Source organism: Numenius arquata, chromosome 3, assembly GCF_964106895.1.
Source record: "Numenius arquata chromosome 3, bNumArq3.hap1.1, whole genome shotgun sequence".
NCBI lineage: Eukaryota > Metazoa > Chordata > Aves > Charadriiformes > Scolopacidae > Numenius > Numenius arquata.
Window position 1 is genome coordinate 31844319 of NC_133578.1, and position 27292 is coordinate 31871610.

At 43.3% G+C, this 27292-nt stretch overlaps 1 protein-coding gene across 1 annotated transcript in view; it reads right to left on the minus strand.

Moving 5' to 3' along the window:
* The window catches only part of PLCL1 (phospholipase C like 1 (inactive)), a 208774-nt gene that overhangs the window by 11249 nt on the left and 170233 nt on the right, over positions 1–27292 (minus strand). Inside the window, exons 3-5 of the mRNA XM_074145356.1 lie at positions 27084–27287; positions 15363–15438; positions 11351–11460 (exon numbers count right to left, since the gene is read on the minus strand). Of these exons, the coding sequence (XP_074001457.1) occupies positions 11351–11460; positions 15363–15438; positions 27084–27287 (390 nt within the window). The remainder of the gene's footprint in view (positions 1–11350; positions 11461–15362; positions 15439–27083; positions 27288–27292) is intronic.

Genomic DNA, 27292 nt, shown 5'->3' on the forward strand with positions numbered 1-27292 from the left:
AGAATAACTACAAAGCAAATGCCTGGTTTCACTGAACACCTACAACTTTCACTTAATGCAGTTTGTGGCTTTCAACTAACTGTCCAAGCCCTCCCTGCAGATCCATATTGCCATTAACCATATATGTTAACATAGAAGTCTTTACTCCACAACCCTCTACTACCGGTGCCTCCAGACCAAAAAAATGTATCAATACTGCCATTGAGTTAAATAGCATTTTACTTTAACTGCAGCTCTCGGAATATGTTAGTGGTGCGGATGAACATTTTCCCTTTTCAATGTCGGGAGGAAGTAATGGAAGCTGGGCTGGCACAATGAAACAGGGAAGGTCATGCCTCTGCATTCGGACTTCGGCTCCCCCGACTCCTGTACTCATGTAAGTGCATAAGAAGTCAAATATCCTGGCTAGCAATGGTATTATTGGGAACCCAACATATATAGAGAGGATTCCTATCTATGCAAGGGAGGGGGAGGACCCGGCATTCATACAGAGACATGCCAGCCCCTAACTTCAGCAAAGTACAAGGGTCAGCTATCACTCAGTTATAAAGTACATTAGCAGATTTGACTGAGGCCACTAACAGTGCCAGGGAAAACCCAACCACCGTCTCAGCAAAGCAACGGCAGAGGAGGAAGTTTCAGTGGAGCAACCGGCAGTTTTCATTGCCTCCTGAAGCCCCCCCAGGGAATTAGCTTCAATTAGACACCAGTTCCCCTGCAGGGACTGGGGTTTTGTAGATGCTGGCACGTAATTCACATAACAAAAGGGGCAGTCAATTTCACATCATTTATAAGTGCTGGGAAACTGTATGTGATCTGCTGACAGCAACTGCAAGGAGCTCAAAATATACCACAAAGGTAATTTTTAGAAGACGTTAAACCTCTTGGCATACACCAAAGCTTACACTCAAACGTAACTGTTTCAGGCCAGCACAAGTTTACAGCTCCCACAGAACGGCACAATTCAGATTTAACAACAAGCAAGTGCTGGAGAAAAAAGAATGTAAAAGCGGTCCCCCCTTGTGTTCCCGCCATATGCAAACCAGTACCCCAGTCCCTCCCTGATACAGCCCTACACAAATTTAGAAAAAATGACTGTGGGTGGAGGCTTCAGGCACCTCTTGCTCTGGTCCACTATGGGCCACCTAGAAATGGAGCCCTTTGCTCAGACACACACTCCCTCGCAATGCATGCACAGGCTGCTGAAAGGAGAAGCTCCCTGGTGGCACAAAGACCTGTGTCTAAATAAACTGGGGAATTTAACAATGCTTTGGGTAAAAATCCTCCCAGAGCCTGTGGGTTACCCTTACTCAGGCAGAGCACTGAGCTGACACACACGAGCGCCACACGCTTGGAGGAAAACAAAGGGAGTTTTCTCTACCTGCATTTCATTAGCCCTGAAGCAATCACAGCTCCGCCAGATCTTTACCAGGACACAGGATCCTGATTCACAATGGCATTCAACAGTTTAAAACATAAGGAAGACAAACAACCCTGGCAGGCACCATCAGTGTCATCTCTAGATGGGCCAGAAGCAGCAACACGTGCTAGCTGGGGAGGGATGAGAAGAGCACAGTAAAAGCAGATTCTAGGTGGTAAAGTGAATTTGCTAAATAATGGAGATTAAAATACAGCTGAAATTATTTAAAAATGTAACGTGTCTTTTCAATAATAAATAACCATGCAACTGAATCTCTCTTCTCATATATTATTTAAGGGACATCAGGAATCCTCCAAGTTGCATAAAGAGATAACTGGAGTTTTCTAAGCAATAGTCAGTCCCTGAGTCCAAGAAAACACATCCATTTTGTGTGTCTTGGCCCATGAGAAATACCGCGCTGCTTAACTGACCACCCTGAAATAATATCAACAGCAAATGTAAGGGAGCAAAGGAAAAGACCACTGACATCTTCTGTGTCGTGAATAACCATCCAGGTGAAGCACCACGGGATACTGCCAACCCAGGAAGGAAAAGCTCTTTCCAAGCTCCTCACTGGTATCAGGTGTCGGGGCAGGAGCACCACCTGGGGCACAAGCCCAGAGCCACCCCATGGGCCAGAAAAGGACCGGGAACCACGGCTCCTGTCCCTCCAGCACACTGCCTCGCTGCTTGGGCTGCCTGTGGCAGGGCGGGTGACTCGGCTTGGGTTACAATGCAATCTTTAACACCTCACAGAGGTAGGTAGCTGCTCATTTTCTTTCTTTATTTGTTCATACAGCCATTGACAGTTAAAAGCAAGAAATGTGTGAATTTCTGCTGAAACTTATACTTTCATTACAGCTCTTTTAATTCCTCTGAATGAGGTCATGTTGTCAGATTGGTACAAACAAGATTCCTAACTTCCATGTCTTCCAGGTTGTGTTAATTAACTCCACCACTGGGTACGGCAGTCTTTGATATGTCTCAGCTGAAAATGTCACTGTTGCAGGGGAGGGGATGGTGGCAGAAGTTGCTGAAGTTCCTATGCCACTTGCAGTTCCTGCCTTCACTGTCTCCTCTTCCAAGGGATGGGAGATGACACTGACCCAGTTTTTACACGCAGGCAATTCTCCTTTAGTGGGGAACTATCTACAAACATTATTCCATTCAGTCATCTTCCTCGCCTCTCCCTTAGTACTACCCACTTTCCAGCTCATTTCTGCTCAGGCACATGTACATGCAGGAGTAGCTCCTTTTCCTAAAAAGATGAGTTCCCTCAAGGAACCTGTAATCCTACCTGTTGATTTTTCAAATAACCTCCTCATAGGTGATAATCTTGTTACTGCTCAGAGCAGCATTCACAGAACAAACTCTCTTTGTATTCACACATCATTAACTGAATGTTATTAATTACTTTTCCAGTTGCACAGTCTTTGGGTCGGATGACCCACATCCCCAAGAGAAGCTGGCCTTCACACCTTGGTGTTAAAATCCCTGCCAGGTTGGTAGAGAAGAGAGATGACAGCAGTGTGGCTGGGGCTGAGGGTGTGTCGGGGTCTGCCCCACCAGCAGGAGGACAGGAGAGAGCCAGATCCCACACAGCTACCCCAGGGTGAAGTTGGAATGAATACGGAGAGATAAACTCATGCGAACCACATCACGGGTAGAGTCATGAGGGGTTTAGTCCAGATCATGGGTGGGGGAGAAGCAGACAAAGAGTATGGTGCCTCTTCCCACTGCTTTAGCATGATTTAGATGATACACACAACTGGGGCGACACAGAGGGAAGGAGGAGCTGAGGCAGGGGAGAAGAGACAGGAAAGACAGAGACAACAGTGATGCACAGAAGGGTACCTGAGACAGGACAGCTGACCAAGCAGGGGGCTTCACTGAGCAGCCAGCCTACACAAGGAGAGAGATAAGCATCTATTTTGGCAGACTAGCGCTATTTAAACACCTTGACAAGCCTGCATTTGTGAAGTGACGCTAAAATTGGTTTTCTACACACAACACCTCAGCGTGCTAGTCCTCTAGCCGGGCTCAGAGCCCATGCTACCAAGGTGGTCTTGGCACAAGGGGCACCAGGCCAGTGACCCCACATGCTTCTGGCCCTGTCTCCCACCACCATCGCTACAACACAATGCACCTCGCCCTGTGCGCACGGCCAGCAGCTTGGCATCGAATCCATGGCTTCTGGCAATTTGTCATATCACTCACAATAAAAGGCACATCACAAGATTGCTTGCCATCTATATTTGGCATATTCTAGTCAAATACAAGGACAATGGGCTAAGCAAAATATCACTCGAGGCTTTTCATACCATCTTTCATTTCCCTAATCTGTTCTTTTTGTCCCAAAGTTACTGTTCTGTGTATTTCATGGCCTGTCTCACCTCTGATACACATACATGCAAGTCTGTTTGTACACATACAGACCAATCCCAGAGGAATTGAAGGAATAATATTTACACCTGAAATGCAGAACTTTGGTTTCCAGTCCAAAAAAAAAAAAAAGAAGTTTATGCCAAAGGAAGGCAGCTCACAGCACTTGTTTTCTGGATGAACTTTGGTGACACTGTTTTTGGTCTGTCCTACACTTGGGTCTCACACTGATTGGAAGAGGGTCTTGTCCCTAAGCCCACTGTTGTGAAACACCTGTGGGAGCAGAGCACTGGCACTGAAGGAGGAAGAGGGAAGTGAGAAAAATGTCAGAGACACACATTTCTGCTCAGATGACTCTGGCCATCAGCTCTTTCCACAAGTGCTAAGTGACTCCAGGTCCTGGGGTCCCCCGGACACTGGCTGTCACCAGGAATAACACCACAGCCTCATACCAAGCACCTTCCGTGTCAAGTATTTGAGCAGGTCTTAGATCCACAGCAGTTAAATATTCAGTTTGATCCTGCATTGCAGCAGAAGGAGGAACTACATAGCTTCTCACACACCCTTCCAGTCCTGTTTTCTATGCACTCAAATAGCTGTTAAAGGCTGGAGAAAAGTCAGAAAATGGTGTGTACTCCCTGACTGAACAGAAACTATTAATTGAACTTGACCCTGTGGGGGCCACGCAAGGTGGGGAGGTGAGTGCTGCTCATCTCAAGCACCAGCGCTGCAGGCAGGCAAGTGGAAGTACAGGTGGATCCCTGTGTCTGGACGGTTAAGCACCGACTGTGCCTGATCTGAACATCTGAACAGGCAATGAAAAGCTCCTGCTGTGCCAGTATTGGACAAAACCCTAGAAATAACTAATTCAGGACAAAGTCTCTCCTCTTTGTCAAGTCATCCAGGGATCCTTGCCCTAACACACCTCCTCAGAAACTCACAGTATCATGAAGGAGCAAGAACCTAGCAAACATTGCTCTCCCGTCCCTGATTAGTCCCTACTGTTGCCAGCATTTGATATTTACAGATTCAGGATTGCCTCAGTGGCCTTCATGTACATTTTAAAACACATGTAAGTATTTAATTTTCTCTAAATCCAATTCATGTCTTTACATTTCCTTGGCCAAGAAAACAGACCTTGTCAGAAACACCATTAGGGGTTCAAAAGCTCGCAGGGAGTAGCCAGGTATCCAGAGAGGCCACACTTTACTTGTTTGAGATTGTGCACTACATCCTCCCCAGAGCAATGCTCAGCAGCATGGCTGACGGCCAAGAAGAACAGGATATTCCAGTTGATTAACTAGTACCACTGAGAGACTGGGATTATACTCATTTTACCCTGATACACACTGTTGAAGTAACTTGAGAAGTTTCCATCACCAGATACAAGTGACAAAATCCACTGAGACTAAGTGTCTGTTAAAGAGCTCTGGTTCCTGCCTTTGGGCTTGGGCAAGAAAGGCAAAAAGGGAGAGCTGGTGAGGCATTTACCAACCAAATCAGCAGAGAACAGCACTCTGCAATGTACACGAAGGATCCGCCTACTTAATAGTTACATGGTAGGTTCTGTTGGTTTACAAAATACATTGATCAAAACAGTTTTGCATGTGAATCACACACTTTTACCTCCGTATCTTTTAACTCAGTATCATTTAAAGAGCCCTAAATCCCCCTATCCCAGAAAAATTTTGAAACACCTCCCCATAAACAGATGAGCCCTGAGGCATGGCCTGAGGGCCTGGAGCACAGGCATTGCCCTCTGAACAAGCTCCAGACCTGGGAGCCCCCACCACACTCACCACCACATCCAGAGCATGCAAAGGGCCCAGGAACAAGCTGCACTCCCATCCCACTCCACCAGACTTCTCCCACGCTCAATAAAGAACAACCTAAACCTATCTCCTTCCTCACCCTTCCCTCTATGTTTAAATAAACTCCTTCAAGCTAAGCAGGCTGGCATTTACAACAATAAATGGATGTTGACCTTGCTGGACCTTTTCACTTTCTCTTTAGCACTCTCTCAGAAAGCCAGCTGTTTCGTGTTGTTTTTTTCTTTTTTGTCCTTCAGTTTTGTTTCAGTTTTGTCCTTCAGTGTAAGAGACCAACCTGATCTAGTAACTACGTGAATAATTAGAGCAGCCCTGCATTTCCTCATATGTTTGTTAAAACTGTTGTCTCATCAAAGACTGATTGGGTCAGTGAAAGTCAGCTGCAGCCGGGCCGGTCTCAAAGTAAGGCAGCAGATTCTTCAAAAGTAGCCAGGGCACACAGTCTGGAGAGGTTTAAAAGTCAGAAACACCACTCTGAACTGCATCTACAAAAGAAATGCAAACATGGGCACTAGGCTGCAGGAGAGGCATTTAACTTCTCCAGAAAAAGAGCCTTTGGCGTAACCACATTCAAAACATATCTATCTAGGGAGATGAGTAGACCCAGAAAATACACGGCCTGCATTTAAAGACAAGCGTGAAGTCTCCATACCACACCGACCACTACTGCCTACTGCCCTTGCTGGACTTTCACTGTCACAAGGTGACAGCAAATCTCAAGAATTTGTTGCTAAGCCACTATGTCTTATGTTTCATCGATTTTTGTAGTTTCACAACTTGAGCACCAATGTGTTGAAGTCCACAGAAATATGCTGGGAAAAGGAGGAAAATAAGATATGAGGAATTTTTCAGGGGGCAGGGGGAAGCCTAACTGACACTTATAGGGAAAGAAATACATAGTATATGGAATCCAGCAGCTTTACAGGGGCTCACGAATTCACTGTGCTCTCACTTAAGATCTAGATAGTGTAAATTGTTGTGCAAATCCTTCGGCAGCAACTATATGACATCTGGTAGAATCTATTGTTACCATTGTGCTTAATTACATGAAATGTCCCCAAGACACTGCCATGCTGCTCTCTTGTCCGCTCTTTAGCATGCCAAGGAGCAAAGCCATGGTTCTTGCCTAACTACAGGAAAAAGGACTGATGTGAAAAGACCCAAATAAATCTTACATGCAAGATGGTATAGAGTACTGTAGAGTACCCATTAAAAACACTCCCATAGTGCACTACAATAATCGTTAAATTAAGGCTGTGAATGGATCTAGTTCTTCCAAAGATCAGCAGCAACTCTGTGTGGTACTATTGTGCATAAGGTACTTTAGAATAATGGTCACAGTCTAATATGTTGCTTTTCTTCCTTAAGAAAACTGATACCTTGTAGTGATGCTAAATTCAGCTCAGTTTAGGTTATACCAGATAAGTATATGGCTGGCTGTGTGTACACCTTTCAGAAATCTGCCATCTATCTCTCCAAGTAGCCTCAAAGAGCACATCTGGACCTCTGCTACCCAAGTGAGAGGTCTGGATGCTGCATGTCTCCCAAGCAACTGAAGGCTGATTGTCACAAATGACTGTGATGAAGAAATCAGTCATTTGTGGACGTGACCCTCCAAAAGTGCTATTTGTGCACAGTTTTGCTGCAAAAACACACTTACACCAGAGCTAACATTGATCATGACTACATCATAAAATTGTGGATTTCTCCCCTAAAGAGTGAACTACATTAGCAATTTAATAATTGTATGCCTTCTGCATTCAGCAACCTCTCTCTTTATACACCTAATGAGCATTAATTTAAATGCAGGATAATTAGCAGATACACTCATGGACAGGTGCTGAAATGATCCCTGAAAATTTAACCACTTGATGTCTTGTAGTATGGACTAACAGTTGAAGTCCTAGTAGGACAGTATACACTTATGGCACCAGGGGCGAAATCTTATCATGGGCAGCGAAAAGGAATTAAGCAAACATGAATCCATTTCAGAGCAAAGACTCAATTCAAACATTTGGGTGTTTTGCCCTTCAGTAAAAGACCAAAACAGTAACTGCCACTTTATCTTTTTCTTCCTATGTTTTGTCTATAAATAAGTCAGTATGTTGGTATATTAACTATCTAGATGTTTACCATCAACATGCAGGCAAGTATTTGGTGGTATTGTTCCTAGACTTTGTATGTGCTGACCCACCAAAGCACAGATAGCCCAGAAAAATGTTTGCAGACAGACAAAGCATGTGCATGTGAGAGCAATAAATGTGAACCACAGTCAACACACTCGAACTTTCCTTGGCTTGCTTGCCAGGATGCTGGGACTCAGGTGGATCCCAATTTCTTTGCCTGAGTAAACACCTCCTGGTAGTCTGTGACAGTTTTGCCTCAGCAACAAGAGCAGTTTTGCAGGCTACCATTATTTTTTTTTCCTCCAAATATTCTCAAAAATTCATAAAGCAGTCATCAAATCAGCGTTTTGCACGTGTGACAGATGCTGGGAGCGCCTCAAGTTACTGAAAAACGCCTGGGACAAGATCCCGCGGGAGAGGCAGATGGAGCGGGCAGAAGGGCCTCAGGAGAGGTGGCAGCAGAGAGGGCTGGGAGCAGACCAGTGCACGCACGCCGCCCGTACCTGTGCGAGCGTACCTGACCTGAGAGCCGTCTAGCGCTCTACAGCAGCACTGAATGCAAGTGGTTACGTCCCAGCTCTCTGGAGGACTCGTTAGCCGAAAGCCAGAACTGCCCTAATGAGGCTTCTCAGCTTCTACCTCACACACTCGGCACCCCCTCTCTCCAAGCGCAGGCAGGAGGAGCTCACGCCTGCCTGCAGAAGCGGCCGCAATTGCCAGGAAGGAGGTTATCTCGCCAGGGGAAGGCTAGAGGAACACCAGCGTCTGGGGAGAAACAAGCACGAGCCCATGCACCCTCATGACCCCCTTCTCCCCATGAAATGGATAGTCACCTATTTTAAAAATGAGCAAATATCTCATGAAAAATGAATTTTGAACTTTTGATGCAGAAGAGAGGTTCGGCCAAGTTTTGTGTGCTCGTTAGGATGAAACAATCAGTTCCTAGCACCATGGTCCCCGCGAGGTGGGAAACACAGAACTTCTTTTGCTACCTTTGCATTTTACTGGCATTTAATTATATACAGAAAGGAAAACAGAGGCACAGAGATGGTGGTGCATGGAAATAAAAATGAAAGTGAGACTAAATTTGGGGCCATAACGATTCCTGTAATGCCACTGTGGGAATGTGACTCTTCTGTCTATTGTACTGACGTTGTGCCTCTCAATATTACTGACTGCAAGCCTGACAGTATTTTACACGACATGGGACCAAATAAGATAACACATTTTAAAAATATGTATATATGTCAAAATTGACTGTCACCAAGTTATAACATCCCTGTTCTTACTAACGTTTTTATGTTCTGGCAAACAATTTGTCCTTCTAGTGGGTATTACTAATATGTAATTAAGTTTATAGAAACTAAGGAAGAAGATGACATATTATTTTGATTCATTTCCATTAGGTGCCTCTTAAAAGTACCTCAGGGCATTTTTAAACATGAAGAATGCCCACAGTTATGATTTTTATAAAATATACTTTAATCTTGCACTCTGTAACTATTTAATGATTTTGCCAGTAGCAACTTCTTATTGCATCCCCTCTTTGTACTCAAAGCTTACCTATTGCAATGAGTCTTTATAAAGAAATACACTAATTAAATATGCTTTTGTTTCGCTAGCCTAGGAAAAGACTATTAATCACCTGGCAGGCACAAGCACAACATAATACCTGTTATTGCTCATGGGCACCTCACCAAACCAACTACTGCTGCATGATATAATTGCCTCCAACAACCCTGAGCGCACAAAGAGGCTTTCTCCCATTGGTGTCCTGCCATTCACTCATGTCGTCTAGTGTAAAGCAGCTGATGCATTTGCAAGATGTCACGGGCTTTTTTTTTTTCTCCTTACATCACTATACCAACATCTAATGAAATATATTCGTAGTGACCACCCTGACACTAGACATACGGAGGACACTGACAGCTTGAATGGGGCAGGGCTATTGGTCTCTCCTCACCAAATGCTCCCCGGAGAGCGCTCACCAGCACAGAGGAGAGAGTCAGTGCTAAACATAAGACACAGCTGTAACCAGCAAATAGGTTTGTTATGGGCAGGGTCACTGAAATACAGTATTCTTTAAGGGGAAAAAAAAAAAAAGTTTAAAAATAAGAACAATGACTGACAGTCTCGTATCAGACACCTGAGGTTTGACAACCAGACTCCCAGTTGTCTCATGTCATTGCTGAGTTGGACGTCAGTCAGAATGAAAAGGTGTTTCATGTGTATTTATACCCATGGGTAGTTGCCACAAACTCTGTTAATATTTTACTATGTGAGTAAGGCAAAAGAGAAGACGTGGCTTAGAAATGAAACGTGTCAATTATTCCTTGACCTTGACTAGATGCTTGAAATGCTTTTCAGTATGTTGACAACATGTGCTAGGCAGCAATTATTTTTCATGGGATATGTTTCTCTGATACCCTACTTGTACTTTCATTAATCATAGGTCACCCTCAGAGGTCCAAACTTCTCATTTAACAAACATGAAAAAAAAAAAAAAAAAAAAACCACAACCTATCAGAGTAACCCTGACTGTGTTTAGAGTGACTCTGAGCATGAGGCATTTATTTTACCTAACACAGCTAAAGTAATTCAGATTAATGTTCAGAACTGTCTTGTGGGTTGGGTTTTGTTGTCCTCTTTAGCCACTTGCCTCAATTATGCTGTGTGGAAAGGTCAGTCCCTTCCATCACATTTGAATTGGTAGCCTTTTCTTTTTATCAGACGTCCCATTAACTGACTCCATTACTTGCTCTCCCTCTCTTTCATGGTGAATCAAGGTACGCAAGGAACCTAAGGTGTCCCCCAGGATTCTCTAACCCTTCTCTACCACCAACAGCCTCTCCCATCCATTTTTGCCCCTCAGCCTCTTCCTTCCCAACTCCTTTTTCCCCCTCCTGCTCAGGTGTTAGTGTTCTTTCCATCTCCACAATGCTGAAGCACGCATCTTCTGCTACTCTTGCTACTGCTGTTGAATGTTACATTTAGGTGTATGTTTGATGAGGTACTTTGTAAAAATTCCCTGTCATCAGCTGGTCTCTCCTGGGATGCCAGCAAAGGGAAAGGCACTGAGGGGTTACAGGGAGATGCTGTCAGACAGGACAATCTGCCTAATGGGAGCTGGAGGGAGGGAGCAGCAGGGGGAGAGCGAGGGGAAATCAAAGTGTGATCTATCAGAGCAAGGTGGGAAATGAGCCTGTGAAAGAAGGTGTGAGCTGAATGCTAACAACCTGAATGCTTGGCTCAGGTCCTCTCTCTGCCATCTGCTATGGCTGTACCAGATCATCTCCTCTTTCCATCTTTGGCTGTCCCTGGGTAACTTCACCCAGGCTCAGGCATCCAGCTACTGTGGCAATTTGTGGCTGGTTGGTGCCAAACCAGCAGCTAAAGCCTGGTGAGTAATGGGCTCACTGAGCAGCCTGTCAGCGTGCAGCCAGGATGGAGGGATTTTCATCCCTCCCTTTTTTTAGCTGTTTGGATAATGCTCCATTTTTGAAACACAACCTGATATTTCTGAAGGATCTACAATATTCCTCGTGTTCTTTCATGACATTTCCCCCAGCCCCATCCCTTCCCAAAGAGCTTACCTTCAGCACTGTGATATTCCATGCAAAACTCTCAATGGCTTTGCTTAATTTTCTTCCTTTCAAACCTTCCTTTGTCCCGAGGTTATGAAGCTCTTCATGGAATTCCATTCCTAAAAATACAGATTGCTACATCACTCAGTGCATGACTGGTTTTCCTTAAAAAATGTTCAGTGAGCATTTTCAGTCTTGCAGTTGATACTTCCTACAAGCTCTTTCTCTATTTCTTCCCCTTCCCTGTTATGACCCCATCCTGTAGAGCCTCTTCCAGAATAAGAGAGTCATGTGCAATCTTGTGGCTGTGCTTCCACTTTGTATGTAACTCTCCCTTCCAGTTCTGGGGTCCCACACAGGCACATGCCTGGTCCCCACGCAAACACTCCTCCAGAGCTTTTGCTTGCTGTCTGCATTGCTGGCAATATTGTTACAAAAGGCAATCGCTTGTCACTCTCCTTGAATAGATTATTTTGTGCCTTGGAAGGCAGTCTGACAGACGTGGAAGGTACCTGTTCAGCACAGCAAATGCAGACTCACTGCACAGCTCCTCATTAATCTTAATCACAGTCAAATGAAAAAGCTCTTGTACTTCACAATGATAAATTATGTCAGAAACGCATACTGCTAATCACAGGATTGCTATTCCTGCAGCCTGGAGAACTGAGACTTCCAACCACAGCCTTCGGAATTGTTACATTTCATTGCTAGTGGCAAATGTCTACAAATCTGTCGCTGGATACAAGAATTCAGGAAATCTGGGAGCAGGTTAAAAAACTTAACAAGTCCAATTAGCCACCAATTCTGCAAGATTTACATAGTGTATGCAAACATTTCTCCGAGTCTGGTGTGGAGAGACAAATGCTTGTTTGTTAAGAGACAAAATAGAGAGTGAGCTGCTTGTGTCTCCTTAACATGTACCTTACAAAGGCTAAATTGGCACTAAATCACTCCAAAGTGTTCAAATTCCATCCTGGCTGAGCAAACCAAGTTCCATCTCCAGTTGTTTCATAGCTCTCCCTCCTCTAATGTTTTAAGGCAAATGTCACTCGCAAATTCAAGCTTCATTGAAATTACATCAAAGAAATGCCCATCGAGAGAACACCTGCATGGAACAGAGGCAGAGGGCTGTTCAGGGTGTTGCTGAAGGAGTCAGTCCTTCGACAGCCGAAGGCAGGCTTGCACTCGGCGTAGCTTGCCTGAAGCACTCCTGGAAGACTAACAATAGGTTTCTTCTTGCCTTGCACCGACTCCAGGAGCTCGATAACACTGAGACAGTTCAACCCCACACAATGCAAGATTTCTCTACTGTTTATTTTTCAAAACTTCGCCCACTCACAAGTTTTGCCTGTCTAGGGTAACAGAGCTCCTGCGGCACTTCCTTTGGAAAACAGTCTAAATAATTGCACCCCAAGCAAGATTCCTCTGCAGGTGTTCCTCTTGCCAACTGACTTACAAATCATTTCACTTCAGTAACTGACAAAAAAACCTTCAAACGACTTGCTTTGTCCTCCAAAAAAATATGAAGGGTAACACTGCTCAGGTCCACATGGAGACGCCTGCTTTTACACAGCACCCTTTTAGTTATTTTTCCCTCTGGACCTCACTTCCCCACCTGTAACTTGGAGACAGTGCTGCCCCGGAGAGAGGGAGCCATGAGCATTTGTTAGGCTGCGGGTAGAACCACCAACAAAAACATTTAGCAGTGCAGTCCTCCAAGCTGCTGCTGAGCAGGGCTGAGACTGCACATGAAAAAAACCAATAGAACCAGCCACCCAAGGATTTATCTGGGGGAGCGGGCAAGACCCCATGGCACAGGGAGCAGGGATGAAAACAGGCTATGATGTGAAGCAGAGGTCTGGTGGGAACAAATGTTCCAAGGGAGCAGGACTGGGGTGGGGTGAAAAACAACATCACAGGCAATTGTATCTCTGACGCCTCTTAAAATTGTTTCATCTTGCCACATTGAAAATGTTATTTAACAATTTGCCTGGGTAACTTTTGCAACAAACTAATTGGCAATTGAGCCTGGTGAGGGATCCTGTCTTTCCTACTCCTTTCCTCTGTCTAAACCCTGAGGCTTCAGAAGAGCACTTCATATCTCTCCAGCCTTCTTCTCAATCAGAAATTATATTTTAAGGCTAATAAAACAAAACAAACGAAAATACAAGTAGATACAGCAGTAAAGAGAACAAACTTGAGAAATTCATCTTTTTGCCGGGAGAAGGAAGGAGAGGGGAACTGCACGAAACTGAACATCAGCGTGGTGGCATGGTCCTGGATCATAATATCTGCACCTGTCTCCAGCCACCTGCTCACAAAGATGCCAGAGCCTAGGCAAGTGCTGTGGGTTCTTCTCTCTGTGCACAGCACAGGCTGGGCAGAAATCTGGCTGATGCTCCTGAGGGTCTGCACAATTTAATGCAAAGTATTGCTCTTAAGTTATACCATCAAGAAAGACCCCTGGTGCTGCACTTTTCTGTCACTGTCCCATTCCTAAACCCTCTGCATCTAATGAAGGCTTTGGTCTATGGGTGCTTATGCTGCTTATGCAGATAGACAGAAGCCAAGGCACGATGAGGCCCATTAAATCCAGCAAGACATAGCTGCTTACCTCTCCTCCCTTTGCTACCACAGCACCAGCACAGCTCCAGAGCTCTGAATTTCAAAGAGCAAGGACTAGGTTCCACCCTGTTCTTACACCACATAAAAATCAGTCAAACGCTATTGTTGAAACAGTTTCCAAATTTCCTCTAATTAAAAAGATGAATTAAAGGATTTACTACAAAACATCACTTTCATTCATTATTTACATTGAACAGAAGCAAATGGCTGTAGCCTGTGTCACTTGCCAAATTCAAAAATGTCTATCAGAAACAATAGTATTTATGCTAGTTGCGGTCCCAGAAGACTATGCCCAAGAACACAAATTTAATGCAGTAGCAAGTGTTTGCATTACTGACCTTCAAGACTTACTACAGGTTAGGAAAGGTGCAGCTGTACAACTAAATGAACTGAAAACAGATTTCATTTCTGCAGTGTAAACCCCTACTAGAAATCCACTGTGTGTATTCATTCAGCATGGTTTCTGATACATGAACGCTGATGGATTTACTTGTAGAGGATTGCCACCGCCAAATGTGGAATCTTATCTCTCTAGTAGGTGTTATTCTCGTGTATCAGTGGAAACTACAGGAGACACGTCCCAGTTCAAAGTCTAGCCTGCTATCCTGAACAAGTGATGAAGAGAGGTTTGTGTGAATAAGCCAACCTGTGAATCACAGACACTTTGGTGATTTCTACCATCCTGAAAAAAGAGTGTGAACCTGTGGCAGAGTGGACTGCACACAGGTGGCCACTTCTGAAACCACTCTTTCCCTTTCTACTGGTGCACACAAAACAGAGCCCTAGTTCAGATAATGACTTCTAGTACAATATGCCAGCAACATATGATCTACTTTAGGCCTTCTTACAGTGGTTTGCACCTATATACCTGATGTACATGATGCATAGCCACACAGATTCACTATGATACAGCAGAATTATATTGGCGTAAGTTTCAAGGTCTAAACCAAGCCTAAACAGCAAAAGTAAGTAAAGACAGGCAACAGAGCTTGGTCCTGCGGGTTTCAAAACCTCTTGCCTCCTCCTCTGTGTTTAAGGGGAATGATTGTGGTAGAGAATGGAGCGCAGTAAAAGCAGCATGCCTTCTCACTCCCTGTTTTTAATTGAATGCCTTTCTAGTTCATTTGACTAATTTAAACGCCATCAGACATTTCAGAGCTGTAAAGCAGAGGGAGAAATGGCTTTTAAGGTGAAAGCTGAGGATTTTTCCCTGATCCGATGCCTGCATTGCTACTGGAGGATGAGCCTTCAGGAGGGTGGAGTCTGCCAGGGAAAGACTAGGATGCTTACTTAAATACCCGGTGAAAGATGCTGTGTTAAGTCACGAACTATAAGTAAATTATGGCACATTGTGTTCTCATCTCCCACCCAGAACTGCACAATAAAGAAGGATTACCTGCTTTCTGGCACTGAACAATCTTCTCGTGAGTGATGTCTGCTGTCTCGATAAGAACCCTGCTCTCTTGAATCATCTGTCAGAAAACAAACGGAAAAAAAGGAGCATTACAAGAGGTTTCCTGCAACATCTACTCCACAGAAAAGTACACAGGTTCAAACTTAAAAAGAGCTCTTTTCTGCAAGCAACACTATAACGATTGGATCATTCCTTAATATCAGAGCTCCCAGATTTGTATCAAGCTAAGTGACAGTTGCTCAGAAGATATTTTGCTCCAGAAGTTAAAGACAGCTGTTTTACATCAGTGAGACACCACTGCAAATAATGTGAAGGAAACAGAAGTCATTTCAGGAGAAAGCAAAGTTAGCAGACAAACAAAATTCATTCTACATGAAACTGAGCCTTTTCTAATTAGTACTTTTCTTAAAACAAAAGGAGAAATAAGCATAGTCCTTGACTTAAGTGGTTACCAAAAATGTTACCAAGTCATGAATAGCGCTGATTTCAAGAGGTACTTAAGCCTGTGCTGAACTTCACGCACTACAGCAGTTTAGACAGCTACAGTAATTCTTGAGTTTCTCTTTAGAGAAACTCAGATCCAAATCCTATCCTATCCTCAACATTTCCCTTGAAGTTTAAAAGAAAAAAAAAAAAAAAAAAAAAAAAAAAAAAAAAACCACAACAGAAGAGGCAGGCTTTCAACAAGCCTACTCACAAGTTTCAAGAGATATCCATATTTATGCATTTTTCCCAGAGTAGCCCATTAAGAGCAAGCAGATGAAGTGTCCATTACGTGACAAGTTTCTTGAGTCTCCCTTCTTGCAAATGGTATTCTCCTTTGATGGCACCAAACCTTCCAAAACCCTGTAGAAGCCCAGGCAAGCAAGCAAATTGTTCCAATGCTATATTCTGTGAAATTGCAAAAGGTGGCACGTACATCTGTTACAGACGGCAAGAACATGCTGTATAACAAACTATGCCTGAGAATAGTCTCCCTCTCCCGGGACATACACCACAAACCCCAATCAAATCCAAGCAGCATGAGAGCGGTGCCAACTAAAGATAAAGCAAACTGAATACTGCCTAATGTTACATCCTGAAATGAGAGAAACCGCCATCTGAAAGCTTTGCCATGAAAAACCTTCCTACTTTCAAACACACTAAATATGAAAACACAACCAGTAGATTTCAATGATTTTAGTGGAAGACAGTATAACAGTATTAAATTAACACTTGTAAATCAGCATGTCTTATTGTTTAATTAGATACAAAGGAGGAGAGATGCTTCCACTTGTCAGACCTGAACTTCCAAATCCTGGAGAAATTCAGATGCAAATTTTGCTCCTCATGCCATCTTCATTTCTAACTAAACCTATTAAGACAGGCTTTATTTAATAAAAATACCTATGCCTTTGCTTTGATATAAACAAGAGCATTGAGAAAAACAAAATCCATTAACAGGCAGAAAGAAAAAGGCCTGATACATCTACGAAGTGCAAAATTGTTTTTTAACAGAACATGCCCAGTGGATATACCTGAGATTGAAATTAGTTTCAATAGTATCCTTTGCCTTTCATTCTTATTACTTGCTTGTTCATGCATCATGTTGATTTTTTCCTCTTTGATATTTTCGCTTGCCATCTAGAATGAAATGACAATTTCTACCCCCTCTGGCTTTTCTTTACCACAGCACATAGTCATTTTCTGCTGAAGGAGCATTCAGCCATTAGCTACAAATGCTGAAGTTGGTCAGAGTAGTAAAGAATCACAGAATCTTCATGGTTGGAAGGGACCTTTGAGATCATTGAGTCCAACCACAAAAAAAAAAAAAAAAAAAAAAAATCACACCACCCACAACCCCACACCCACCCACAGACAAATCAACAATCTCGGGCACTAGAGCATGCCCTGAAGTACCATGTGTGCACGTTTCTTAAATACCTCCAGGGATGGCAACTCCACCACCTTCCTGGGCAGGCTGTTCCAGTGCCTGACCGCTCTCTCAATAAAATAATTCTTCCTAATGTCTAATCTAATCCTCCCCTGCCACAACTTTACACCATTTCCTCTGGTCCTGCCATTATTCACTTAGGAGAAGAGGCCAACACCCACCTCTCTACAACCTCCTTTCAGGTAGTCGTAGAGGGCAACGAGGTCCCCCCTCAGCCTTCTCTTCTCCAAACTAAACATGCCCAGTTCCCTCAGCCTCTCCTCATATGACTTGTTCTCTAGAGCCCTCACCAGCTTGGTGGCTCTAAAGAGAGCGAGAACCCCAATAAAACCTGCAAGTCGCTACAGAGGCAGCCAGAGACCATACATGCAGGCACGGGGCCCGTGAGTCAGTGCCCACATTGCCCGGTCCAGTCAGGCACTGCCGGCATCTCCATGGCCACTGCACCCTGTGGACCCTATCACCTCAGGCTTGGACCCCCATGGGCCTGTGCCTCTACTTCCTACCCAGCAGCAAGGTTTTGCCCAGCGCGGTCAATGCATCTAAACTGGGACAGGGTATCTGAAGCGCCCAATTTTCCTGTACTCAGATCTCTAAAGTACAACTTAACTTGTGAGAGTTTTATACACATACATACATATATATATGGACACAGAAAATTATCTTACCACATACAAAAAATCAAGCTTGAGAATCATGCAATTTGGTAATCTAAGTTTGACCATATCTTCCTCTAACTACTGGACTCACTCGCAGGAGTTTCTAGCATGCCTGTTTTAGGATTCTCAGACTTGAAGGTATTACATTCATTTTTTAAAAGAAAAGTGGCAACAGGATGTCAATTTTCCCTTACTGCAGAGTAGGTAGAGCAGCCCTTCACTCCTTTGATGCTGACATCAAAGTCACACTACTCACAGCTCAGCAAGAACAAACAATTAAAACCAGATCATATAGCAGAATTTAACCTGTTCCTGTCTTCCTGTTCGGCAGTAATCTTGACAAAAAGAAGCAGCTTTTGTCCCATGGCAAATCCTGAGAGTGGATTCAGAGTTCCTCAGCTCGGTGACTGGGGTTAGAGGATGCCCTTAGTGCATCACCTGGAATCCCCCCCCTCACAGGTTCCTCTAGGAACCTATGCACTAGGTAGAAATAATGCACCCTGGGTCAACTACGATCTATGATTTTGGCTGACCTGTGGTGTCTTCGCCACCTGTGATAACACAGTGTGCAGGACCTAAGTGCAGCATCTCTACATGACAGGCCAGACTCTGCTCCCAACAAGAACCATGTGTGCAGTTTCAGTGGGCACGAGATCCTGCTTGCTAATGCTGTGGTGAAAGATCATAACGATGGACTAGTGCAGGGACGAAGCCTGGGTGTTCTCTTTGAAGAACCAGAGACTGATTCATACAGATAAGAGTACAACAGCAAGTAACTGCTAGCCAGGAATAAAATTATAGCATAGCGTGTGGGGGTTTTTTTGTTTGCTTTGGTTTGGCTTTTTTTTTTGTTTGTGGTGTTTTTTCTTTTCTTAAAGCACATCACAACAGAATCATAGAATTGTCTAGGTTGGAAGGGACCTGTAAGATCATCTAGTCCAACCATCAACCTAACTCTTATAAAAACAAAAAAACCACATCTCTTAACCACGTCACTAAGCACTATGTCAAACGGTCTTTTAAATACCTCCAAGGATGGTGCTTCCTGGGCAGCCCATTCCAATGCTTAATAACCCTTTCAGTGTAAAAATTTTTCCTAATATCCAGTCTGAACCTTCCCTGGTGCAACTTGAGGCCATTTCCTCTTGTCCTGTCGAATGTGACTTGGGAGAAGAGACCAACCCCCGCCTCTCTAGATGCTCTTGAAAAGATTCTGTGCAAATCCTGGCAACAGAACTGATGCAATCCTCAAAAAAAACCCAAACTAATCTGAAGACCCACTTTTTCTTTTCTTTTTTTTTTTATATTTTCCCCTCTCGTACACTTTCACTTACACACAAGGTAGCACTTTGGGGTATATTTACTAAGTAAACATTGTAAAGATCACCTAAAAAGCTAAGTTACGAGTAACTGTTTACTGGAATTAATGTAAGGTAAAAGCAAGTGAGAACCTCAGCTAGAAACTGGCACCCCACACATCATTTCAAGCTGGACACAGGAGAGCAGGCAACAGTTTTGGCAGAATTCCTGGGCTGCAGTGGAGGATGCTGGCAAGGGATGCAGCATGTTGGCCATAGACACCTCTGCTTCATCCCATCCGTCAGCCCCTGGGAGACTTTGCTACTGTGGCTCTGTTCATCAACAGCTCCCACTCACAGCCTTGTGTCATGGCATCCAGACACCCTTTTTCTCTTTTAGCACTGGTTGTGAAATGAGTCCATGGTCTCCCAGCCTGAATGGTCCCCTGCTTTTCCAGCTGGCATCACATCCAAAACCCTGCTTGGGGAAGTCACCTACTTCTTGCGATGCCAAGACAAGAACCAGAAGACCTAAACACAACATGAAGGGCTGTGAGATTTTCTGCTGGGTAGGTAACCCCATAAATCATATTATACCCCGAGATTTTCAAGCCCGGTTTGGCCAGTAATGTTTCAAAATCCACCAAACTGTCTCAAATGTGAAGAGTTAGCTTTCTGATGTTTGCAGCATGAATTTCCATGCACCTTTACTCTGCTCAGACCCACACTGAGCAGCGCTCTCAGGCAGTTGTGTAAGTCCCAGCCATCTGCCTGGAGCCCATCAGGCCGCTGTTTAATGTCAGCTCCCAAACGGCAACTCGCTTCGGTGAGCACCTCTCAAAAAGCGAGAGACATCCTACTCCCTCAGGAAACTCATGCTCCATCAAAGTGTTAACTCCTGAACACTGAGCTTCAGGGGATTAACCTCCAAGCAACATATACTAAAAAGCGACCTTGAGAGGATGGATGGTGGTATCTGGGCCCACTTGGAGTCAGTGAGGACACTTTTGGTAGCTGCTGAAGCTGGCAGAATTGCTCAGGACAACTTGCATTTCCCATGTCAGAAAGATGATGATAAACTTTACTGAGTTTAACATAACTAGAGGAGGGGGAAATGGACAAAAGTAAGAGTGAGAGCATACAAAACCTGATTCCAGTATAGGGACTTAAAAAGATACCTTGCTGACCAACAGTATACACCTAATAGAGTAAGCAGAAGCGAAGAAGGCTGAACGGGAGAAACAAACTACCACACACCCTGACATCATTTGGGATCCTGCTAATTTCGGTACTGGGCTCTGTGTCCTGAGGGCTGAGACCCACAGGGAGGGCACAAGGTCCCTTCTTCGCTCGCTCGGTGCGCTATGGGAACAAAGAACACCCTGCTCCTCCCATCAGGGACCCCTGCCATGTTTCCATGGGAGCAGGGGCACAAGGATTTTTGTGAGTCCTGGAGGTGCTAACCCTCCTGGAGAGGCTGCAGTGCCAGAAATGCTCTCACGACAAGAAATGAATAAGGGGTTGTTCAGATTGACAAAAGATGCACGTGGCACGAGTCCCAGAAGTACATGTCAGGTTTAATAAACTAATGGGAATGAGGAATACAAAGCCTCATCTGCATAGGTTAGGTCTTTTTTCTGTAAACTAGTTCATTTAATTTAAATATTCTCATGCAATGCTGAAAGCAAGAAGCCTAAGCTTGATTTATCTCAATCTACCTGAAGCACCCTGTTACAGTCATGCCGATTTCTCACAAAAGCATGGGAAGCAAGAGCCGGCACAAACCCAGGAGCTCTCCCTTGTCTGATATATGAGACTCAAGAAGTCGAACAGACCAAGGGCTGAAAATATAACTGACCTGCCTCACTTAAGTCTCTAAATATAGCATGCAATATGAAATTTTAAATCCCATTGCTTCGCAAAAAGAACAATACTTTATTTCGTCACTTCCATTAAGTGTTAATTACAAAGATAAGTAAATTTGAACTGAAATTTAAAATATCTTAACACTGAGGATGTCACATTTTTACTCAAAAGAAATGAATTTATTTCTTGCCTGTACTAAAGGCAGTTTAATCATAGCATCAGTACAAACTGAACAAAAAATGTTATTTCTTTTTATTTTAATGAACTCCTGTGTTAGAGACCAATTTCTTCCTTTTATTACAAACTATTATAAAAACTGAAAAGGGGAGAGGAAATTAACACAGCAGAGTGTCACCAAAAAAGAAAAAAAAGACAGGAAAAACTCCTGGTGGCAAATTAAAGCACTGCTCCTGCTGGGAGGATAAATGATACAAAAGGGACAGTTCAAAGAATCCTCTCATAAATATTCCAAAGTTTAGAACAGAAATTGACTGAACATCAAACCAAAAAGAAGCTTTCTCTCAGGTGTCTCCTCATGGCCATTGTCCCAATCTCCTGTGCCTTTGATGCACAATGAAGAGTTTTGCCTGGGTAAGGAATATTGTATTGTGCCTCTATTGCTAAAAAACAAAACCCGAAACAAACAAAAAAGAACCACACAAAAAAACCCCAGACCTACCACCAAACAAAAATAAAAAAGGCTACCAAAATACAACCAATTTAGAAAAACATCTGAAGCGCAAATTGAGCTCATGAAAATTTGAACAGGATTCCCTCTTTGGCATTGAGCATCTCTTGCAGACATTTGGGACAAGAAACAGCCAGGCAATCAATCATGTGCCAGCAAGTCTTGCAAAAAAAGGATGTGCACATGGTGTGAGGACATAGGAAGAAACACTGGCCACCAGACTGCCTTGTTTCTGTCCCAATATGCTCCAAGCCAGGTTTCTGTATCTGAACCTTTTCCTGAAAGAGCCCAGTAAGAGGAACAGTTATCAGGGATGGTGACATCAGCTGGAAACATCTGAAATAAGTTATTGACACAAACTGCAGAAGCAACTGAATAAAATTCACCTTAAGTTCCTATTTCATATTCTTACTTACAAATATTTCTGGGGAAATATGGTGCCAGCGTGTTGCAGGATGTCATGTGGTGCATGAAGACCAGCCCTCTATAAAAAAGAAGCAGTGGAGGAAAAGCGGAAAGGGTCAACTTTCAATATGCTTGTGCTAAAACAGAGCAACTAAAGTACCCAACTGAAACTTCATTCTGTAAGAAAAGCTCTGATCTGACTATTTTCAGGTCCTACTTTAGAAGGGACTAAAGGACATGGCTATCAGAGAGAGAAACTGTGAGAGTGGTGGGTAAATAGCAGAGAGAATTATAAGAAGTGAAGAAAAAAAAAGGATAATTGCTTTCCCAGTCTATCTTTTGGATGGTAAACTCTTTAAAACAGATACAAATTCAAGACAATGTCCATATACTGGACTGTTTGACGTCAGTGCATTATGACACTTCCTTGGCAGTGGATGCTCTGCTCTGCAATATCCCTTGTCCTCAGCTGCTCAGAGAATTGTGAAAAACTTTCCTTTGGGGATGACTCTGTCCCAGCTGAAATAGGAATTTCAGTGGAAAAGCTCACAAAAATCTATTTAGTCATTTTGCATTGACATAAACTGGGAAAACGGATTCTCTCCTTGGGAATAAAGAGCTGTCATGACTACATCAAGACAAAGAAACCCAAAAAGACTGAATCTGAAAGAACAGCAGACAAAGAGCAGTTCCCCTTCACACACACCTCAGCAAACTTTTGCTAGTGTGCATGGTCCAATACCTGTGTCAATAAAAACACTGCCATTAAATACACAGGCTTATTCCCCAGCAGCATCACGGATATTACTTCTTTTCTCAAAAACCCTCAATCCATCTCTGTGTTGCCTGAGACATTCTTAACTAACTTGCCGTCTCTCAACAGTACCTACAGACACGCTGTCCTCCAAAATAACAAGATCGGTTCCTGTGGCTTCAAGAGGCTTCCAGTGTATTCAAGAGGCTTGAATACAGAGAAAAACGTTAATGCCAACGTGAGTTTATATAATAAATAGCTTCTCTGTTCAAACTTTTTGTTCTCTATGATTCAAAACCATGTAAAGATACTTGGGGAGCTTCTTTTATTTTCCTAGAAAAATTTCTGTATGCACACAAGACAAGAGATTGGGTAAAACCAAGAACATTTATTATTACTTGTTTATTCTTTGGATTTGCAAATGATTCAATCATTTATCTTGTAGGAAAAATAACGCTGAACCAATAACTGAAAAACAAAGTGCATGAGTGTCCCTGAGTTCATGCATCAGCACTGTAATATATTGTGCAGAGACAGAAACCACAATCTGTTTCCGAACAATTGTCAATCAAAAAAAAAAAAAAATCCTAACTTCACAGGATAACTGTTTGCAGTGAATAATTCAACCATCTGTCAAGTGCAGCTGGGCCCTGTCCCTTCTCTTCACATTGAGTATCGCCTTTTTTTAGGTGTGATCAATGAACACCAGCATCAGTTTGACGGGTTATAAGACACACTGACACATGCTGCCCACCTGAGTGAGCCTCTTCCCATGCCTGGCCACTGGCAATGGGGAGCATACGGGCAAAGGGGGAGAGGGAGAGTCCTCTTCCATGGGAAAGGAAAGGTCTGAAGAACAGCTCGGTAAGTGACACACTACACTATCCTAGGATGTATGTGTGGGAATCAATGACAATGTCACCAGAATCCATCCATCATAATCTATATGGTATAACAACAAAGCTGTAAGTCGAAATAAACTGTTCTAAACTGTATTTCTGGTGGTTGGCATACTTTTAAAAAATGTTTTCTGTGTATTGTCAATGGTACACCTTATTTTCTTGTTTTCAGCAAATCCCTTTTCCTGCTCTCCTCTGCATAAACTCCCATAAAGACCAGTATCATCAATGAAGCCTCTTCCTCCATGAGACATGGCAACAGCTGAGTTCCACTAAACCACTGCAATGCCACCATAAAAAAAAAAAATAAATAGAGCCTTGAAAAATCATTCTGGTTCCTTAAACAAAACACATCACATTTTATTCTAATAAGGCCTCTCTCAAAAGAAAATATTTAATGCAGAACACAATGGTAAAATTAATTGCCCAGGAAAAAACAAACAAACTGCACAAACTGGTCTTTGTCTACCGTGTCTGCTGACAAAGGCCAAGCAGGAGGGAACAGACAGTTAATTGTTTTCCAGATCATTGTGGTGGGTCTCTGAGCACTTGCACCTCCATTTGCCTGGACTGTCAGTGCTGTCTATGCCCCATTAAACACAGTGTTTATACTTTCCTTGTGGAAAAAAAAGGTATGTTCAGCTGGCAATTTCCAGTAGGGGGAAAAAATTCAACACATTAGGGCTGTTTTTATCATAGATTATTTTCAAAGCAGACTTTTTAAAGAATGTGAAATATGTGGTGTTTTCAGAGATGGCGAGGGAGGGTTTGCCCGGCATCCACACTACCTGTGCTGTGGAGCCCAGCGAATGAGGCAGACCTAGAATCACAGCTTCCCACTCTGAGATTTAGGGCCAAACTTTTTTCCATTCTACCATGAAAGGAATTAAGAAGTACAGCCCATTCATACAAGAGAGAGGCCAACATCAACATCTTTTATTTTATGCATTTAAAATTGCTCTCAGGCCTAGTCACCCAAAAAAGTGCTTTGAGGTGAAGAAACATTTCTGGGGAATTAAAGACATGCAGCAAGCACTTGTAGATTGAGATCCGTGAAGCCATATTTATCAACAACTTAAAAGGCTGAACTGTAGCATATCTTGAATATAAATAAATAAATAAAGCTAAAATTCTTCATATTGCTTTCCACCAACATCTCTTATTTGCACATTAAAAAAAAAAATTAAAAAGAAATACACCCTGGATTATATCAAGTCACCTCAAACACCATAGCAAGGAAGAGCCCTTTCTCAACATTAAAACTGCAAACGCCTCCCCACACCATATTTTCAGGTATCAAGATTGATAGAGACAGTTCACTTTTTTTTTTTTTTTAACACAGAAAAGGCTAAATTGATTTCAATATTCTGCTGCTGGCATTGCCCCAAAAGGCAAATATCCAAAATGTAGCAAAAACATTTATTAAATCCAGCTTTTGCTTTTTCAGAAGCAAACAGTTTCAGTAAAGAGGCAGTCCTAGCCAGACAAAGCGGGTAAAAATAATTGAAAGTATCACGTTCTCATTAACCAGAATTACATCTCAAATCAACCCTTACATAGGCACAGAACAATTCCTTCTCTTTCAGACTCTCTTATTTTAAACTCCTTGTACTGTCTCTTGATATTCGAGGTACATCTTCCTCCATCAGAGACAAACGTGAGAGCAAACAGTTATACAAGTGTTTTTGTCTCATCTGAAAGAGGCCTTTCACCTATTTAAACTGAAAAACTGTTTCCAAAGCACAAAGAGCCTTGAAACGTCCCATGTGTACTCTTCAGTGTATAATTACAAAGATAAGAGGTGACACATTCATTTTGGTAAAAATCCATTAAGCAGGCCTCCAAAGACAGAAAAATCTCTTATTTATGTGGTATTTGCTCTTTCAGACAGATATCACACCATGTAACAAATCTATCCAAAAAAAGTCCAATCTAAAATAAGGCAATCAACTGGATTTACAAATCCTTGCGCTGGTATTGTTACAGCTGGTATTTTATTACCACAACTTAATCACCTTCAAGTAATGTAAACTACTCTGGAAGGAACCCAAGGTTTAGTTCGGAGTATTTTTAGTATTTCTCTTCTAATCAACATCAGTGTCTCCCTCTTTCCCCCAAGCTGATTTTCTCCTGAAAAGTGTGTCACAAGAGCAAAAAAAATGAGACAGAAAGGAGGCGAGCGTTTGGCACATTGCATAGCTGGTCAAAGCTGCAATCACTCTTTGCAACACTTCAGGGTCTCCGGAAGCAATCTGATCCCCCTAAAGTTATTCACCTTTTTATTCCTTATGAACATAAGCTGCAGAAATAACTGCTGTCCACTGAAAATGCATCGCAATTTAGTCTGGTTGCTGCAGTGTAATATTTAAGCCAGAGTTCTCAAAACGATGCGGCTCACAACCAGTTGCCGCAGACTGTCTACCAAGGACGGGAAGCGACGGGGCGGTCCAATAGCCCAAGAAGCACAAAGTGGCAGCAACTTCTCCTGCTGGAAGTCACACACAGCTGTAGCTCAGTCACCCACAGCAGTGACATATGTCATACAAGGCTGAGCAGCGGCATTCACCTGGCACTCACCTCTCTACGCTTTTGTAAGTATTCCTCTAACATACTGCCCTCTCCTTCCTCGTTTTAAAAAACGGGCATTTTAAAACTTCCCTTCCAACTTTGCAAATGCCCTCCCCAAGAGCAACACTGACTTGGTTTGGCAGGGACTTAACAGTGCTGCTGAAAGGCATCGGGAAGGGGACAGCTCAGCCTTGCCAGGGAACTCCCACGCTGCAGCTCCCTGTCTAATGGCCTTGCCCTCTGCCATGGGGAGGAAAGCGAAGGGCAGTGCTCAAATCTTGCCACTTCTCAAGGACAACGACTAACAGCCAATGACTTCAGTACATGCTGAACTGCTGCTGCTATTTTTGTAAACAAAGTCCCTCCTCAAGTGCCAACCTGTACTAGCCACAACCATGTTAAAAAAAAAAAAAAAAAAAAAAAAAAAGGAAAAAAACCCAAAAAAGCCACCAAACAACAAAAAGCCCAGTGTGAGATGATTCTGGTCATTAAAGGATAATTTTGGATAACTTAAGTCATTTGAAGAGCCTCATTCGTTTAACTGAAACGTTTGGGTGCACGAAAGCCAGCAGGCATCGCCTGCCAGGTTGAGGAAGGTGAGGAAAGGCAGCGGTAGCAGCGGTAGGCACTTACCAGCTCATACGCTGCCAGGACCTTTTTCTGCACATCGGGCATGGTCCCCAGAGGCTCTAGGTATGGAAATGCGTCCTTCATGGAGAGGGTAACGGAGGGTGCGTTGTCACTGCTCACGAGCCGTGAGGACAGGGTCAGGATGCACTGCTTCAGGCTCGCAATGGGTGGCAGCCCACACAGCTCCTTGACGGACACCATGGCATTCTGGA